Here is a 19515-nt window from a genome sequence, read left to right as displayed (position 1 = left end):
CCAAACGTTGAGTTTACATTAACCTGTGCTGGGTTGTTTTAACCCAAGGTTGGGTCAAATTTTGCGGGTTAATTTAAACCCAAGATTTGGATTTGTTAATATTTTACCCAACCATGTGTTGAAATAACCCAACATTTTTAACAAATGGTGCAGTCACAATCTACTTGAAATATATAGCAATCTATTTTTCAATAACAAAAATTGAGTGTGTCAATTCCTCTCTTACCTTCTATAAAGTCAGACGGCATGTAGACTTTGGTCGCTTTTGTTTTGTCTCCTGCCTGACTTGGCGCATTAAGAGCGTGTAGCGCGCTCTCCACCACTTCCGCCAGCTCGTCCCTGCGGTCCTTCCGCACAGGCTTCTCCTCTGGGTGTCTTGTCAACCCCATCTCGAGCTGGTAGACTCGCTGCAGGGTAAAGCTTTCGAAGGGCACCACAGCGTACTCGCTCGGAAGTCGTACACCGGCGTGAGCCTCAGCCCGGTTCAGCTGACTGCGCAGGAACTCCTGCAGGTCGTTGCGACTGTGATCTTCCACCACAACGACCCTGCCGGCTGTCTTCTCCAAAGAGTTCTGCATGCCCTTAAGCTGTTCGCTACGTTCTTGGAGAGCTTCTTTGAGTTGAGCGATTTGCTTTTTTAGGCTGGCAATATGCTGCCGGTGTTGTTCTTCTCGCTCTTGTAGTAGGGCCTGGAACCCTTCTCGTCCGACAGGACCAATGGGGGCACCTCCAACTCCACCCGGTCTGCTCGGACCACCCCCCATCCCCAATCCTCCACCTCTGGGAAGGGGTTGCCCCGCCAAGGGTTCATCCACGTGGGGGGTGCAGGTGATGACATAGAGGAGAGAAAGACAGCAGCACACCACCACTAACAAAATGCCCACACGTGAGAGCCAGGCCAGCAGACCCCTTCGCAGCATCACAGCTGGCAACCTCAATAACAAAGTGGGTAGGATGACGTAGTTCAAAAAAGTTGGGGCATCTTTGCGACTCATTAAAACGGAGACCGAAAGATCAGCCAGGAGACGTCTGAACACCAGATCACCTTTGTTGAACTCTGTAAAATCAAAGAACTGTTTGCTTCTAGTCTGTCGACTAGGTATCGTAAGTATACCCCGCCAGCGGCGCACAAAGCAACATCTGTTCGGAGCTACTGTCTATTCCCAAATTGCGCTTTCTTCTAACTGCAGCCTGGCTTCTCATTCACATACTTGTTCATGGGTCAAGTTACGGCCACTTCCTCCTCTTCGAGAAGCTATTAGTTCTCCGTCTAGTCAAATGAACCATCGGACCAGTTCAGCAGCAACACGCACATATCTCAGTCTGGCGAAAATTGCTCATTCTTCTCGAAGGTAGCGTGACAGACCCTTGAGAGAATGTCTGGAATGGATGCTCCATTCTACAGCATCCCAGATGTCCTACTACTCCTTGAGTAAAGTTTAGCCATTAGATCTGCATAGCCGTGGTCCAGCAGTTGGAGGCTGTTTATTTGTTATTCATTTTTTCAACATGACCCACCGTTGTCAAAAACACATATTAGCACATTTGTGTTATGAGCAAGTTGAGTGTTTAGCCATTCTGTCGTTCCTAATCTATTCCGAGTTTTTTACATGCTTCTCCAGGCTCTGATCTTCACACATCCATCTATAAAAAACAGAGAAAAGACGATTAGACTGATTGCGCTTTCAAAACTAGAACGCCAAAGATAAAGTTATCAGAAAATCACTTGTGTGTTAATCAGCTATTGTGTTTGAAGGTACAGCACATCATAACATTTAATAGCTTGACATTAAAACACTAAATATACAAAACGGAGATGACGTGAAATACGTCACAATGATGAGTAGAGACGAGGGCACAGGGTTCAAGTCAGTCTATCGAGTTCGCAGACGTGTTTATTTTAAAGTGACCTAAAAGGATAAATTTAAGACCTGCGTGGCCAGGCAAAGCATTCTGGGGAGGCTCCAGCGCCAGGGAACAGTGCTGTCACTGATGTGTGAAAATAAGAGATGTGTGTTAAAAGCGGACTCATGGGAACGTGCCCCGCTGCTCACACAGGCTCACTGTAAGTCTGAGCAAACACGCAAGAGCGGAGCATTCATGGGCACATGCACATGTGAAGGGGCACATATGCAAACAGTCAGAAACACATGTGATCACAGGGGGACACAGGAACACTTTTAGGAGATTGGAAAGATGCTGTGGTATGAGATAGAGAGAGGTAGGAATCTGTATACGTGTAAGTGCTTGTGGTTTGACTTGGCACACAATTAGCTCTTTTATAGGTTAGTGGGAGGATTAGTTTAATGAAAGGATTAGTTATGTTAGTGGTGAATACAGGACTGTATCAAGGAAAGCTGGCCACAGTCCAGTGGTGTGAGGAGAACTCGATTTATCTGAAACTGGAATGCACATACTGTACGTACACACACACACACACACACACTCATTTATGCATTTTCAATCACTCACTCGTTCATTTTTTAACTCACTCATGTAGTCATTTTTTCCCCACTTTTACTTTTTATTTAATCATTCATTCCATCAGTGTTACCTATTTAATGGCACACTTATTTACTCGTTAACCCAATCGGAAACCCGTATATTAACTCACTCACTCACTGAATGCAGATGAGAAAATCTAAAGTCCTGATACAGTAACTCTTTGGCTGAACAACAACTGAAACTGCACTGGAAATCAGGTTTAAATATAAGATCAAATGAATCACTATTTCAGAGTGTAGATAAATACAACTAAATAAAAATAGATAAATATAAAAAATATTTCTCTCATCTAAAAGCTCAAGCTGGGGAAAAGACGCCTCACACCATGTTACACTGTTCTAGCTCTCTCACACAGCCGCCAGGACGACCACAGTGCACGTCTGCCAGCAATTCATTCAGCCTGCTGTGCCCGTGCTATACAACACCAGAGCCAAGACCACGGACCAAACGCATGGCAGAACTTGGGGAAAGTCTGAGTAGGGACCTGATGTGAATGAAAAACGTAAAGCTCTCCCTGCTGCATTAGTGTGCTGTCATTTAGCTTTGACTTGCTTAAGAACTTGTAAAGAAATATTCTGTTTTAACGTAACTGCAATAATGATTTTAAATTGGTTAAAGGTCCAATGTGTAATTTCTTGGAGGATCTATTGACAGAAATATAATATACATAACTATGTCTTATACCTTATATAATGAAGCGTTATGTTTTTATTTCTATCTACATACACCGCGGGTCCCCTTACATGAAATTCGCCATGTTGTTTCTACAGTAGCCCTAAGCGGACAAACTGCTCTACAGAGTGCGTTTCGTAAATACGTTATCTCCTTCAGCAAAGAAGAGAGGAGAACGACATTTTTGTCCTGTGTCAGCCACCGTAGTGCCTTGAAAGGGAGGGGGAGTGTGAGCCGTCGGTTGCAGTTCGCAACCTCACCGCTAGATGTCGCTAAATTTCATACACTGGATCTTTAAGGAAACAGTTTACACAAAAATATAAATCCTCACATATAATTTTTTCTACATAGATTTTTCTACAGTTTCAAAAGCTTTTACTTTTGTGCTACAGATAAAAAAGCACCATAGGGATGTGAAACAGTTTGTGGGTAAGTCATTATCAGTCGGGTGAACAGTAAGATTACCAAAAGACTAAATGAAATAACGTGTTGAGGTTGCCTTCTTCCTGTAACCTCCTGACAACATCCTCAACAGTCTCAAATCAGTTTAAAAGCTCCTGCGTGTGTACAAGAATCGTCCGGTTTGCAAACCAAGCAAATTTGCATTAGTTCAATTACTTTCACGAGCTCTGATCTGCAGACTCAGCTGCAGTTATACTATCTGGCTCGGCTGTGCAGTCAGGAAATGATGTGTTTTTTCCTCCTTTTGCAGTTTTCACTTTCAGCGGCTTCTGCTGACCCTTGTGCCTAGCGACAGTAAAAGACATTTATGTTTGAGTGTGCAGTATTTGATAGAGAGACTTATGAAGTATTATAATATTATGATGCTTATAAGAATAAATGCTCATTTAGAAGTCTAACAAAACGTCTGTGCTAATGTGGGCTTAAAGTGCTAGTTCACCCAAAAATGAAAATTCTGTCATCATTTACTCACCCTCTTGTCATTTCAAACCTTTATGACTTTCTTCCTTCTGCAGAACACGAAAGAAGATATTTTGGAGAAAGTCGGTAACCAAACAGCACTGGACCCCATTCATGGACACAAAACCAATGCGAGTGAATGGGGTCCAGTTAACAACATTTTTCAAAATATCTTCTTCTGTGTTCTGCGGAAGAAAGAAAGTCATACAGGTTTAAAATGACAAGAGGGTGAGTAAATGATTTTATTTTTGGGTGAACTATCACTTTAAAGGGTCTCAACTGCCTGGCAGAAAGACTGAATATGTTAGCACGCTTTCTCTCGAACTTTGCTCTTAATGAAACCACTTCCTGTGTCCACAGGGCACAGAGCTTCCTGTCTGGCCCTCACTAAATTAGACAGCACCCGCTGCATGTTCACGTCTCTGTGAAAATACAGCTTGCATCATCAAAGTCACGTCTGATGCAGAAACCGGCGAGGAACATAAAAAGCCTTCACATTTTTTGCTCATAAATGAATGATCTGTAATCCAGAACCACCACTTTTCCTTCAACTGTCAATGCATATTAAATAATAGATGCTCAACGTCGCGATTGCGTAACCCAGCAACACTGCAGAATCTTTATTCCGCACATCATTCCTATATCTGTTTTCCTATTCTTCACTGCTGAAAGAAGACATCGTCTTACCCTTGAGGTTTTGAGAGACGTCTTTGAAGAGGAACTGCCTGAACCGGACAAATTAACAAGGTGGGATATCCGGATGAGCAGAGAAAGAGTCCACAAGAGCACAAGCCAAGTCAAGCCCTGCTGCTTTACTACTGCATTAGAGGAGCACAGCAGAGAAAGCAATTCCAGGTGTTCCTCATGTTCACTTCACAGAAAACACCGGGGGAGAGAGAGTTCGAGGGGATAGAAGGAAAATAACGGGGGGAAAAGGGAACGTGGAGGAGAAAGAGCTCTTTGATGTCCTTTTGGGCCCCAGGTGATTCTCAATACCCTTAATTAAGTTGGTTCTCTTCAAACCCGACCTAGATCGTACTTACATCCATCTGGCCCCTCTTTAAAAGGTTAGTTAAACAGAAAAATGAAAATCTTACCCTCCTGTATGACCTTCTTTTGTGGAACACAACACAATCTCATGGCAATTCGTAACTAGTTTACGAGGTGGCTATTCATATGAATGCAATCTCATTTGTATTTTCTAGTTGTTCCAAATCTGTATAAATTTCTTAAGTTCTGATGAACACAGAGAAAGATATCGGGAAGAATACTTGTAACCAAACAACACTGAACCTCATTGATTACCATAGTAGGAAAAGTTACGGTAGTCAAAAGTGCCCCAGAACTGTTTGCTTTCCTACATTCTTCAAAATATCTTATTTTGTGTTCAATAGAACAAAGAAATGTATAAAGAAATTCTTAGATTTGGAACAACTTGAGGTGGGTAGATGAAGACAGAATTTTAAGTTTTGGGCAAACTGTTCCTTTAATATGTAGCATAACACAAATTTGCATGACTTGGTCGTTTTGTAAAATAAAAATAGTCATGAATTGCCATGAGATCAGGCTGCAACACACGTCAAACTTAAACTCTCATACTCTGTCAAACTATCTGCACCTCCTACAACTTAATGTTCCTTACACCCATTTCCCATGTACTGTGACAGCCTCACTTAAAAAACTAAAGAATACAACCTTGTCCTCATTTAATTCAGTTGACGAATCTGTTATTCTGAAATTCTCTCCAAACAAGCCACAAGTGTTTCAATACAGCATATAATATAATAGGCATCCACATGCCTTTAACGCTTCAAACAGCATCTTTAATTCAATGTGTGGAAAGATTCATTGGGACCGAGGTGTGAAATACTCTCCGGCGTGACTGTTGACAGGTCATGATTGACTATTTACCACACACTGAGTTTCCCACATTTGTGCCACAATTCGAGGGTATGCCAACTTCCAAACCATAAAAATGTGCTTTACCCTAAAAAGAGGTTAAACAGGAGCTGTAGGATACAGAACATGCAGTCTATTTGTCTAACAAGTGGTTCATAATTCAGCGAGAGGACGGGTCCAACAATGGATTGGATTCCACGATCCACTCCACAGTACACACAATGGCTGTTGTTAGGGACAGCATACTAATCTACTCGTACTACTTAGCATGTAGTTTGTACACTGTGTGCCAAATAACCATACTTAACTGGACTATTTACTGGACTAAAATACTTAACATTTTGAGATTATGTGACCATAATGTAGCATTATTGCTTGACATGCACACTGCATACTGTTTCATATACTTATAATAGTAAGCAGTATGTATACTGTGCAGCCATTAGCCTACCAGACAGTAATAAATGTTAAGTTAAAAATATGCATCAATGCAATCACATTAAAAGGCTATGAGTCTAAACTACATCGAATATTTATGAGCTGTGCAGTACAACGAAAAAAGCTTTTTTTTCAATATTCTTCTATAAAAGCTTTGTGGCCAAATATGTCTTTCAAACCAAATCAGCGGGTCGCTCATTGCCATAGAGATCACATAGTTGAGAACACCTAGTCACCATAGCAATCTTCATCAGCAGGATGGTAGAGCTAAAGTGACAGTCCAACATTAAATGGATACCATATTCTGTGAAATGATAGCATGTGGAAAACTTCTGAATATGTCTATGATCAATGACCTCCAGCTATATATATATATATATATATGTATACAGTAGATCATAGACACTGATCAATAAACCCTAAACATACTTTCAAATACTTATACGTATACATATACTGTACATACATGCATGTATGGGTGGGTGTGTGTACCTGGTAAACCCTACGGTATGGGGACAAATGTCCCCACAAAGATTGCATTTTTTGGTCCCCATGAGGATACAAGCTCATAAGTCATACAGAATTAACTTTTTTGAAAATCTGAAAGAGCAGATTGTTAGGTTTAGGGGTAGGGTTGGGGTAGGGAATATGATATACAGTTTGTACAGTATAAAAAACATTGCGTCTATTGAATGTCCCCATAAAACATGGAAACCCAACATGTGTGTGTGTGTGTGTGTGTGCGTGCGCTGTGTGTGTGTGTGTGGACATGTTTTTATATCCCGGTGGGGACCTAAACATGAACGCACACCAACACATGGGAACTCGTGTCACTGTGGGGACCAAAATTGAGTTCCCCATGGGCAAAAAAGCGTATAAACTTTACAGAACAATATTTTTAAAAAATCTAAAAATGCAAAATGTTTTCTATGATCTTTAGGGTTAGGGGATAAAATATACAGTTTGTACAGTATAAAAAACATTACACCTATGGACTGTCCCCACAGAGATAGTAAACCACACAGTGTGTGTGTGTATACGTATGAGCATTTGAAAGTATGTTTAGGGTGTATTGATCAGTGTCTATGATCAATGACCTCCACCAGTGTGCAGTAACAATGTTTGTTTCCCATTCTTTAGATTTTTTAGATTTAGATAAGCCTTTTGAATCTGCATAGCAGAATTGTTAGGGAATTAGCATTGAATTGTTGGAATGCCAGTGATGGGAAGTGTACCCTATTAATAATTACTTAAATATATTCCCAGATACCCCAGGAAACTGTCATTTACAGAAATAAGCCTAATTGTGTGTGTGTGCGTGCGTGCGTGCGTGCGTGCATGCGTGCGTGCGTGTGTGTGTGCGTGCCTGCGTGAGAGAGAGAGAGAGGAGAAAGGGCATCAGCCAGCCAAAGAATGAATATATATCAGAAAGCCAAAGTTTAAGTTATAAATTAGATGTGTTATACGCAGCTACATTATCTTGTATCTATGAATCATTTAAGCCCTATTTTAACTAATGCAGAAGTTAAATCCTACTCCTGAAATGAAAAAACTATACTTTCTAATATGATCAATATCTGTATGGCACCCATACACTCGGACTGAATTCTTTCCACTTGAAACAAACAGACGGTGTCTGAAATGAAATCTGAACCGAAGTGCCAAGAAGTTACAAGCTTCTTCAAACAGTACAACAACTTGAAAAAAAAACAGATTGCACAACACTGATTCATCTATAAGTGCACAAACAAAACTCTTGTCACAAACCTAGAATCTATCACAATGCCTTTTCATGCTTCGAAGCATGCATCTGCCATTGAGTAAATCAAAAAAGGTATATGGAAAGGTATATAGTAGGGTAGACCAGTTCTAGTTGGCATACTTTTACAGTAAATAGGCTTATTTTTAAAAATCAATTTTTGTATAAATATGTTTTGACAAAAGAAACTTCTCCACCTTTATTGACCACAAATAAAGATAAAGTTCTTTTAACAAATGGGAAATGTTTCCGGGCATGTTGTCACACTATAAGGTGGAAGTTTCAATCTTAAAAGGCTTTTTTTATGACAGGGACAAAAAAACCCACAAAACTAAATTATTGACAGAAACATCAAACCATTGCTTTGGTTAATATAAATAGTAACTAATAAACTGTACAAAATGACAGCATTTATGTGACATCCCAATAAATGTATTTTCGTTGTTCACCAGTTCACCCTTTGTAATGGCAGTTTGATGAAAATCAGTATTGTTAATCATATTTAAATATCATTAACAATAATGATGAATTAATAAAGCTGAAACCAGCATGCTAAATAATTGCAAAAGAAAATAACTTCAAATTTCACTTTAAACACAAAAACATTTTAGTTTGTGAGATAAAGTGGTAATGACAACTTCCCCTGTGACAACCAGCCAAATAGCCTACCTTTAACCGTTAGACAGTTTATAACAGTAATTAAGAATGACTATAAAACTTATTTAATACCCCTTGGTTTTCAATCTCTAAACATCTATAAGTATAAGGACGGTTTCAATAGCATACATCTTACCGGCATACTGTGACGAACTGTGTCCTCCAGCACAGAGCGCGCGTGTTAAGGGAGCGCATGCGGTGGAGAGAGTGTGTAGAAGCAGTGAGCCACTGCGTGTTTCATCCCCGACGAAACCGGATCTTCTGGTCCACCCCACCCCAAAACTGCCTCCGCCTCCAGCACGCGCATAAAGGATGCGTTGTTACCTGTAGCCAAAGCAGACATGATCCAGTCGCCCCGCACGCGAACAAACCTCAAGCTTTATCCGAAGAGAATTTGTGCGTTTATCACCTCGCATACGTGCTTGACAGTTTCGATGTTGCTTTCAGCCACTGTTTTTCTGTTATCTTAAGAATGCCCAACAAAGTGTGGACCGTTATTGGGGCATCCTTATTTTCACTAACTAACGGACTGGACTACACAGTGGCACATTCATTTAGTTCACGTCTAGGGGTCTCTGAGTTGGTCTGTATGCCCCCCATTCATACCGGTTAACGAACAGTTGACCCTATTCATCCCAAAGCGTTGGCATGAATATTTTGGGTTTTACCCTATTTGGATCGACTGTAAAGTTTCCTCGAGCAGCTCTTTAGGTATTAAAGCAAAACGTTCGTAACAAACTTTATAGGACCTTTGTTTCGTCTTTGCCTCTCATGGTAAACTGGAAACAATGTGCAGCACAGCAATGAAAAGTTCTTTCATTCACAACGTTTTCAAGTTGCAAAACAGCAGTAGATAAATGTCGCCTCCTACTGGCCATCAAAGGTCACACCGCATAAAAACAGCAGAAGTGATTTGAAAATATATATACTGTATATTCTATAATTTTTTTCTGTAATCTAAGATGTCAATATCAACATCATTTTTAAATAATTTTTCATTACTTTTTTCTGTAATCTAAGATGTCAATATCAACATCATTTTAAAATAATTTTTCATTTCTTTTTTCTGTAATCTAAGATGTCAATATCAACATCATTTTTAAATAATTTTTCATTAACAATCAAACCACAAAGATAATATCCAGGCTACATAATGAAGGTAGATCATAAATCTCAGACAGTTGTTTTTATCACAGAATTTGCCATGACTGCCAGGTTTAAAACTTGGGACACTTGCTTTTAATACATTGTAATATATTTTACATAATTATGTAATTACACTTTTTTGCTTTTTTGAATGTTATGCTTTTAATCTGTGTTGTTTAACGAATTGTTTGTGTTTTCACAATGTTACCGATTACATTTAGCTGAGAAGCCTATAGGCCCTACTATTCAGGTTCCTACAGTGACAACTTACCCCACATAGTGGGGCAGGTTGTCACAAAAGATCAGTGAGTTAAATGAACCTATTTTTTAGACAAGGAGGCAAGAATGTCTTTCAACAATAAACCACTTTGACATATTTTTTCTGGAGTAAAACCTATGATGTTTTATCCCCCCTAAATATACTCAATAAAGGTGTACAGTTTAACTTCACAAAGAATTTCACAGCTCAGCTACACGTAGTAAAGCAGAATAAAATGCTGACAGACTGTAAAGGGTTTCAAAGGTCAGCCACAGGATTGGCTAATTCAAGTTACTTGATCTACAGCCAGTGTGATTGCTACAAAATGTGAGATATAGGAGCTTTTTGGGGACGTTGGTTGATAAATTCTAAGCTCTGTAACTTGGTAACAGGCATGCTTAGACACAGAGCAACACAGTGAAAAGACCAGATCTGAATGAAACTGGTTTACAATTTAACATTAGACGTATTGTGAAAAGATCGCAAGAATACAATTCTCATCTGCCAGGAACAGAGAAAAGTTAGTTAAAATGACCACAAACAAATATTCAGATGTGTTTCAAAGTAAATGAAAACTAATTGTGGATTTTTCAGGTCATGCTAAAATTTTCAACTTGGACCAGGTCATTGTCCTGCTGTCCTCTACGTCAGTTCTGTTACAATGACACATTTGGTGGACAGCCTGATCTGAGCTGTGTATTTCTCAATGTGTTTCAGTGAACATTTTACAATGTGTGTCTACCATTTTAACAAAATTAAAAAAGTTTTTAATATATCATATATTAAATATTATAAGCTATTAGCTTATAATAAATGTCAGCATGTTTTCATTGGACTATTTCATCGCCTGGGGAAATATTAGATGTTTTTTCACAAGACTTTAAATACAAATTAAAAATGGGAAAAAATAATAAAATTGTTTTTAATAAAAGTCACTGGCTAACATTATTTTCCATAGCAACTTATCGCCTATAGCTACCATTAACATAAAATGATGTCAAACGTATTACCAGATTTTGGGATCTTCTTATGTCACTTCCTCTGGACCGCGTCCTGTTGAGAGGATCACATTCTCCACCTCAGTCACATAGCCTACTTGAGTAGCGGAGTTAAGGGTCCAATATTTTTTCTTTGGATGTTTTTTCCCCAGAAAACTACGATCAAATGCTGCGTTAGCAACACTTCTATCAACATAAAAGGTAAACTACTTTTTGCAACGTTTTGCGTTGTAACATTTCGCTCTGTTTTAACTCGCGCACAGCACAAAGTCTGCTTCACGCACTTAAACGACTTTGCATAGCTTTAAAACAAATTCAAATTTGAATCCATTCCTGTTTTACAGTTTACATTCCCATTTTATTTACACAAGTCAAGGTGGGTGTAAATTCGTTCAGCTGACAGTCCAAAATGCTGCAGGAAATCACGAGTTAAGCTCACAGCTGAAAAGTCTGTGTTTTATTGTCCCGTAAACGTGAAGTTGTTTCTTAGAAAATGGTTTTGTGTGTTGACATTGGTTTGCAAAACCTATTCTGCAAGCACAAGATTTGTACATTTAAATGACATTTAAAGTGCCAATTAGGTTAAGTTTCCGTTTCACTGCTTGTTTGGCTGTTTTCTGTTTTTAATAACTTTGTATGCGTAGTCTGTTATTTGATCATAAATTGGTTAAAAAATTGGCAAGCACGTTTAGTTTTATACTGCTGAAAAAATGTAAAACATCACAGAATTATAATCTTTTTTAATTATTGTAATTGGTAATATGTTGGGTTTGAGAGCATGAAACCATTCTGGAACATGGCATAGGAAATCTTTAATAATGTCATGTCTTTCATGATAAACAGCTCATGATTCCTAATGGTATTTGTAACCGCAGTTAGGCTATACAATTTGATTTTTTTTTCAGTAAGTTTATTTGAAAAAAAAAAACTAAAAATACACACGTGTGATTTTCATAAGTTATATATAAACTTCTTTCAACTTTGTTTAATCTGTGTTAAACATTAATAAAACGTCAGAAAAGGAGATCTGGTTATTGCAGCTTTCGACCAGAGTTTGGTTTAGGCTAATGTGTGGAGTTCTGCTGTTGTTGGCAATGGCAATAGTGATGACAGTTTTGGGGCCAGCAAAATTCATTGTTATGAAAAATGACAAACTCTAGCCTATCATAGGGGAAGTTACAAAACATGAGAGAAGTTATACAAATGGAAATCAATATATACATCTTTATATAATAGTGAAGCTTTTGTTTAAACTAAACTAAACACGGGACGTTTAACATTTAAACGAAGATATTCACTCTGATGCGCAAGGTTTAGGGTTCAGCCCCACCTCATGTGCCCCCTAGTCGGGCAAAATGTCCCGTTTTCTGAGGCATTTCACTACTGTGGGTGATGAGCAAAACAACGCCGAGCAGTGGCAGGACGAGGAACTGCAGGATGCAAGCGAGGACTTTGAAGTTTCAACTGGGCAGGAGCTGGGTCAGGTCAGCTTCAGAGACTCATTACGCCGCCTCTACAAGTCAGAGAGGTTTCAGGTAAACCATAACACCCCCAAGCTAACCCCCTTATATATAAATACAGGTAGTACAAGTATAATGTTTCTTTCTTGTGTTGATTAGATTGTTGTTGTGTGCCTGGTTGTTCTGGATGCCATTTTTGTGCTGTGCGAGTTGCTTATTGACTTGTCTATCATTGAAGCGGATCATCACAGAATTGCCCCGCAGGTGAGTTCAGTTCAGAGGCCCAGTCAGCAGAACTATTACCAGGAGAAAGTATTTTACACCACGCCACGGATGAGATGTGTTGTGTGTCAACATAAATACAACGCTGTCAGTGATTATTCCGTGATAATTCCCCATCCAACTGATCCTACCATCATTCCAGATATTCCACTATCTCAGCCTCTCCCTTCTGACGTTTTTCATGGTGGAGCTGTCGGGAAAAATCTTCGCCTTCCGCCTGGAGTTCTTCCGGCATAAGTTTGAGGTGTTTGACGGGATTGTGGTGACGGTGTCCTTCATCCTGGATATTATATATGTGTCAAAAGAAGATGCATTTGATGCCATGGGCCTTCTGATCCTGCTCAGGCTGTGGAGAGTGGCCAGGATCATAAATGGTATATAAATTTTAATCATTGATCACTATATACGTATATACATATATTTACTGTCTTTGTTTGCTCTTCTGTAGGTATCATGGTGTCAGTGAAAAATCGTGCCCATCACAAAGTTCTTAAACTAAAGTCAATCAATGCAAACCTCGTTCATCAAGTCAATGAACTCAAAGAGCAGAACACAAAAATGGTAAGTAGTATCTCTTTGGAAGTGACTACAATAGTCCATTTAGTTTGATATAATGTGTTATAATCTTTTAACAGGACCAAGAAAACGCCAGGCTTCGGACCCTATTAAAGCAGCACAGCATTGAGTTTTGATGCTCACGTGCCTGGCAGAATGCTCATTAAAACACACAACTTGTTACTGTTAACTTGAGACTGTGCTGAAGATGAATCACGTCAGTCCATGTGAAATGTGAAGAAATGCATGATGCACCGCATTGGGTATGTTATTAAAAGTGTAAATATAGTGATTTACATACAGCAAAAAGGTCAACTTTTATGTGCAAAAAAGGTTATTCTGTAAGCTATACGAAGTGTATGAACTGTAATTTTAAAATCAAAAGGTTCAAATGTGATTGATTTCTATTCTAAATCATTTTGATCTGAAATCTTTAGCTGTTGACCAAATGAAGGCTATGCAGTACGCACTACATGAAAACAAAAAAGTAGGAAATAGTAATGGACTTATGTTTATCTAGGCTGATAACCATGAGTATTTAACTAAGCACATGTTTTGTTTTCAAATGGTTTTTGTGAGTTTTGTGAAATAAGCATTTATTTAACTTAAGTTAGGTTTGTGTATGTCTCTTCTGCCATATACATCTAAATGAATTGGTTATCGTCATACTCGGTCCTTTAGACTGTATTATCAGCCATTAAAAACAACAGTATGAAAGTATTCTTTATTTAGAAAGCAATGTGATGACTGCATTATATACAACACTCATTACAAAGCAATAAATAAAATATCATTACAAAAAAATGAAATGACCTAAAAAGCATCAACAACTAGAGGCCGAAATGTCTTGAAACATGGTTTCAAAACCAGTGGTTGTCTTTTCAATTGTTTGTCAGCAGTGCAAAACAGATACTGAAATGTTCTTGACAAATGCCTTAATTTTAAATCATACAAATGGAAAGAAGAAGTCAACAGGTAATTTAGCATCAATTGTGGGAGGAACTTTAAATCCTGGACTGGGAGACGCAGACACGTCAACAAAGCTCACAGAGGCTGTGACAGACAGTAGGCCACCAGCACTGGTAAGCAGGGCCTGAAGAAACAAAGATACAAGCGGATATTTTAAAGAGCGGATGTAAAGACAATATTGCTAGCCAGTACTTGCACCATGACGCTTCATGTTTTTAAATAAAAGGGACTTGTTTACTAAATAAATAGAAAGAAGGGATTAACTTACCAAACTACTGGTATTAGTAAGGACTGTTTCCATGATGCTTACGATGTGAGCCTGGGGATTCACCAAGGTTCCATACTTGGTCCACTTTACTTCAAGGTGGTAAGACTGTGGGATGCTGCATGTTTGCGTGCTCTTGGTTAACCATAAACAGTGAAACAAGGCGTTAGTTGCAAATGTAAACAGTGGTTTACAAATCAGCTTTGCATCATGATGGTTACCGGTGAGCAAGTTTACAAGTCAACACTTCCGCTTTCTCTTTACAGAAAGAGAAGTCTAGCACCAGTTCCCATAACTTCACATATGCAGGAAGCTAGTAGAATGCTAGATACCGTTGTTATGGTTTGGATCTGTATTGGGACCCAGTCCAGAGTGTTTTGAGGCAGGGAATTTCCAAAGGAGGCCACATGGTCAGGGAAGTTCTGTCCTTTCAGCACTGACAAAATGACTTCAGATAACAAGGAACAATTAACTGCATCAGAAAGCCTACGAAACAAATGTACAAGACTCATTACACACCATAATAATGGTAATACGTTTTACATACAGAATGTCAGTTTAGTCAATTTAGTAAATAATAACAAATCATCATTATAACAGCCTTTTACCTGAAAGTGCAGCCCGATACCATGTCTATCCCGAACAGGACAGGGGACCGCCGGGACGAGCCGAGCAAGCAATCCTGCTCTCCAGAGTTCTGGAGGATAGTTAGTGAACCTTTTGGGTCAGTGCTCTGAACAACTCCAGTAAAACAGCAGTCAAGGACGATACCACAAATGTTGGTTTTGGGATACAGGATATACTTTAAATTTGTATTTATTTATTAAATCCTTTTTGCAAATGCAAACACTAGTCCACACTTGATATACACTGATTTCTGCCCTGGTTTTTGTTTTATGTGGATCAAAAAGAATTATACTTTTATACTAATGATAAGTATTTACCAGTATCACTTGTTTTTTTTTTCTGAAACTTGCATGAATAATCCGAAAACTCCTGGGCAACAGAGTCCTGTGCATGTATTGTTTTGTATATTGTATATATTTTTGTATATTCTATATACAGCCGTGGGAAAAATTAAGAGACCATTTCAAAATCAGTTTTCTGATTTTAAAATTTACTACTTATTTTTTTAATTTTACACATAGGTATGTGTTTAGGTACAACGATCATTGGGAAATTCGGAATGGTCTCTTAATCTTTTCCGCTACTGTATTTTTCTATATTATATATTTCTATATTTCTGTTAGCTTCTTCGTTCTTTGCAACAATCTAAACAATCTAAAATTGTGAAATGCGCTGTAGAAATACATTTGAATTGAATTTTTTCCAATTCTAGTTTCATTCCTGAATTTAAATGAAGATAGCAAAATTGTAGAACTGCAATTTAAATACACATTTAAGTATAAAACTGCTGAAAATTTCATTTTATTTCCATTTTTCCAATATGATTTACCCACAAACAATCAATTAACTTTCATTTTTGGACCATGTTGATGAAACACTTCAGATCACAGAGGGCTTAAATTTACTTGATGCATAATCAATACAGAATTTTGTAGTAAAGGATATTCTGCTGTTCTCGTTCCTGCCACAAGAGGCAGTCCCACCACATAACCAGGATTGCCACTGAATCTCATCCCTGCTGTGCTTGTGATCTCCTATTAAAGAATAAACATAACATTACTTGCTGTACTGAATAAATAATATTATTAATTTTTTTAAGACATTATAAGGATAGTGTGGTACCTGCAGGAATGTAATCTGAAACTCTTGTTGTATGGGCACCATGATGCTTTTAATGGCTCCCAGCAAAAATGATGCCATTACACTAAGAATTTCACCAGCTTCACTGTACCTAAATATGTATTTCACCTGAAAAACAAGACAGTAGTTATCACCAAGCTTGCCTAATCCTCTGATACAGTTATGTACAGTACACACCTGCTTTACAACATTGTTGCAGACATCACCAGACTCCAGGAGCACAGGGAAATAGACAGCACTTTCAGCAGGGTCCACTGACGTCCACGTGCCTTCCAAAGATTCCAGGGTGATGGCGGACACTTCCGCACCTATAACCTAAAATAGGATTCGGAACATTTGAAAACTTTAAATTCTTATAAAGAATAATACTGTGTAGTTTAAAAAGTTGAATGGCTTACTTTAGCTTCTTCATTCTTTCCCTGAAAAGCAAACGAGAGATTGTTACGTGAAAGTCCCAGTAAGGTCCAAGCTTTTCTGTAGACTAAAATGCAAAGTGGGACTCACAGTACGGATCTTGAAAGTGATATAGGCTCTGAGGTCTAGAGCCTCGAGTGATGAGCAATCCTGTCCCAAATCAAAGCTTCTCACACATCTGCTTGTCTGGTCTTTGAGAAAAGCTGTGAAATGTAATCTCTGTTTATGTAAGAGGTCCAATGCAAATGAATTGACCGCAAGTTTAGTTTTTAAATCGCGGTTTAGTTTTTGCTCTGTCCTACCTGCAGGGTTTGCATCTAAGCAGTGAGCTGTAGCCGCAGAGGCAGGAAAGGGGAAAGACTCCTGCTCACCAGCCTCATTCACTGTTTGCATGACATCACCGCACTGCGGGTGGATCACCGACAAAAATGTTGTTTAAATGTTGTAAATCAATTCAAATTGTGTATTTTTGGGAGAACATTTATACAAACTACAATTGGAAAGAGAGAAAGGATGTAATCCAATTCTGGTACATTTACACAGAAAATAAATGTCAAGTGATGTTTTCCACTTTTGTAAAATAGCAACCATCTTGACATTGAAGAAATCAATATGTTTTGAGAGAGAGGGGGGGTAATATCATTACATGCATCCATTCACTGTAATCATATTAACTCAGGTTCAACCCTAATGCTAATGTGGACTGTGCTGTTGGAGTTAAGGACTACAATTGGATATGAAGAAAAAAAAAAAGATAAATTTACCAGATATCCTGGAACATTTCCTATTGCAGAGCTCTGTGCACTGGTGTCCCTGGAGCGGCCGAAGAAAAATCCCACAAATTGACCAAAAAGGGAGTCGAAATTTTCCTCAGTGGGAATTTCAGGAGCGCCAAATGACATTCCTTCTTCATCTTAAAAAGAAACAAGAATAAACGTTTCTGTTCGATTTATTATTAAAATCAATGCAAATGTTTAAAGCAACATTAAAGTGATAGGTCACCTAAAGTTTTTTTTTTTGTAAAACACAAAAGAAGATATTTTGAGAAATGTCTCCCCAGGTTTTGTGTCCAAGTCAATGGGGGTTAATGTTGTTTGGTTACCAACATTGTTCAAAATATCTTCTTTTGTGTTCTGCAGAAGAAAGTCAAACACCATGACATGAGGGTGAGTAAATGATGAAAATATTTTTTTTGAGTGAGATCTTTTAATTCAAGATACCTCATACGGATCAATTATTTTAAAGAAATAGTACAGTCAAACGTATGTAGTTATTTTCACACTCCCATGCCATTCCAAACCTATGCCGTTATTGACACAACACAAAAATAAACATCACCACTGGAAAAAAACACGGCATGAAAATATAAAATAACAGCATTTTAAACAACACAAGGGTGACAGACTTATCGTATTTGGTATACTATCCTTTTAAATAAAGATACGTGTACGCACAGTTGGCAGATTGAATGCAGAAGACATCAGGGTTGACCTCCTGCTGAACAGACGACTGGACACGAGACAAACCATCTGCTGTGGTGTTGATGGAATAAACAACTGTATCCTTTTGGCACAATCTGGGGTCACTACTGTAATGAGAAAACAGGCGTAAATACATAAATACCTCATGTGTGCACCAGTGATCAGGTAAGTCGTGCTGTATTCTGTGGCACACTTGCTTTAAGCACACAAACCCACACTTCTCATTAGTTTATAAAGTGATTACCTGACTGTCTTTATTGAACAGTCAGTGAATAGGGACACTTCCTCTGTGCAGTCTGGATCACAGCAACAGTTGATGTCACACTGACCAGTTTGTAAGTTGCATGGACACAATTTGACGACTGAGGAAAAACAGAAATATAAACAAAATCAACAGTTTTGTTCAGAGAGATGTCCAGCTAACTGCGATCTTACCTTCAATTACCGGAACAGGGAGGACACCAGAGACGGGCAGGGGCAGTGCTGATCGCGGTACATCGGGGGTCGTGTTGGGGATAGAAGTGTCTGTGGACTCGGTTTGATCGGGAAATGCTGTCACAGATTCGGATGAATCTGGGAAAGAAGACGGAGTGGGAGTGATTCCCAACTCCGTGAAATTAAGCGAGTCTTCCCGGTCAGAAAATGTGTCGTTTGCATCCTTTAGTGTGATATTAATGCTTTCGGTGGTATTCGCGTGTTCAATGCACAGGGCGGTTTTTAAAAATGCTAAAATAAGAAGACAACACAACGCCGCCATGCTTGGTTACATGGCGTTGTCAGTGGTATCCAGGAAGTGAAATGCATTGTGGGATTGTGAGTAAAAACTGCTGATCCCGTACGGTAAATACGAATAATAATATTATTGCCTTGTATATTAAATGCATTGCATTATATGTTGTATGTAAATATGTCAAATGCAAATATAATATAAAAATAAAATACGTACGCATAAGTAACAAAAATATAATAAAAAAATAAATACATCTAAATAGCTCCTTTTTTCAGAAAACAGTCTTTTAAATTAATTTATATTAAATCACTTTATTCTTTTGATTATTCAATCTAAAC

At 38.5% G+C, this 19515-nt stretch overlaps 3 protein-coding genes across 4 annotated transcripts in view; 1 reads left to right on the top strand and 2 right to left on the bottom strand.

Annotated features, from left to right (window-relative positions):
• The window catches only part of csgalnact1a (chondroitin sulfate N-acetylgalactosaminyltransferase 1a), a 31042-nt gene extending 21798 nt beyond the window's left edge, over positions 1 to 9244 (bottom strand). The window contains exons 1-2 of one of the 2 annotated variants that reach the window (XM_057321572.1): positions 8988 to 9244; positions 227 to 1644 (exon numbers count right to left, since the gene is read on the bottom strand). In XM_057321572.1, the coding sequence (XP_057177555.1) occupies positions 227 to 995 (769 nt within the window). In that variant the 5' untranslated portion in view covers positions 996 to 1644; positions 8988 to 9244. The remainder of the gene's footprint in view (positions 1 to 226; positions 1645 to 8987) is intronic. The other variant, XM_057321571.1, reaches the window with a different exon arrangement.
• A 2080-nt stretch (positions 9245 to 11324) lies between these two features.
• On the top strand, positions 11325 to 13742 carry hvcn1 (hydrogen voltage-gated channel 1). Its single transcript, XM_057320554.1, has 6 exons — positions 11325 to 11455; positions 12566 to 12789; positions 12874 to 12978; positions 13139 to 13370; positions 13445 to 13557; positions 13632 to 13742. Exons 2-6 carry the CDS (start codon positions 12610 to 12612, stop codon positions 13686 to 13688), a joined length of 687 nt encoding a protein of 228 aa, XP_057176537.1. The 5' UTR covers positions 11325 to 11455; positions 12566 to 12609; the 3' UTR covers positions 13689 to 13742.
• A 743-nt stretch (positions 13743 to 14485) lies between these two features.
• On the bottom strand, positions 14486 to 19388 carry tctn1 (tectonic family member 1). Its single transcript, XM_057320551.1, has 14 exons — positions 18883 to 19388; positions 18692 to 18809; positions 18421 to 18554; positions 17731 to 17879; positions 17269 to 17371; positions 17057 to 17169; positions 16951 to 16971; positions 16730 to 16867; positions 16535 to 16660; positions 16358 to 16446; positions 15394 to 15531; positions 15118 to 15271; positions 14789 to 14920; positions 14486 to 14644 (listed from the first exon to the last, which is right to left on the bottom strand). The coding sequence occupies exons 1-14, from the start codon at positions 19202 to 19204 to the stop codon at positions 14498 to 14500; spliced, it is 1884 nt and encodes a 627-aa protein (XP_057176534.1). The 5' UTR covers positions 19205 to 19388; the 3' UTR covers positions 14486 to 14497.
• Positions 19389 to 19515: the final 127 nt, after the last annotated feature.

The sequence above is a fragment of the Triplophysa rosa genome, linkage group LG22 (genome assembly GCF_024868665.1).
Source record: "Triplophysa rosa linkage group LG22, Trosa_1v2, whole genome shotgun sequence".
NCBI lineage: Eukaryota > Metazoa > Chordata > Actinopteri > Cypriniformes > Nemacheilidae > Triplophysa > Triplophysa rosa.
Note: the sequence above shows the minus strand (reverse complement) of the source record. Positions and strands in the feature narration are given on the sequence as shown.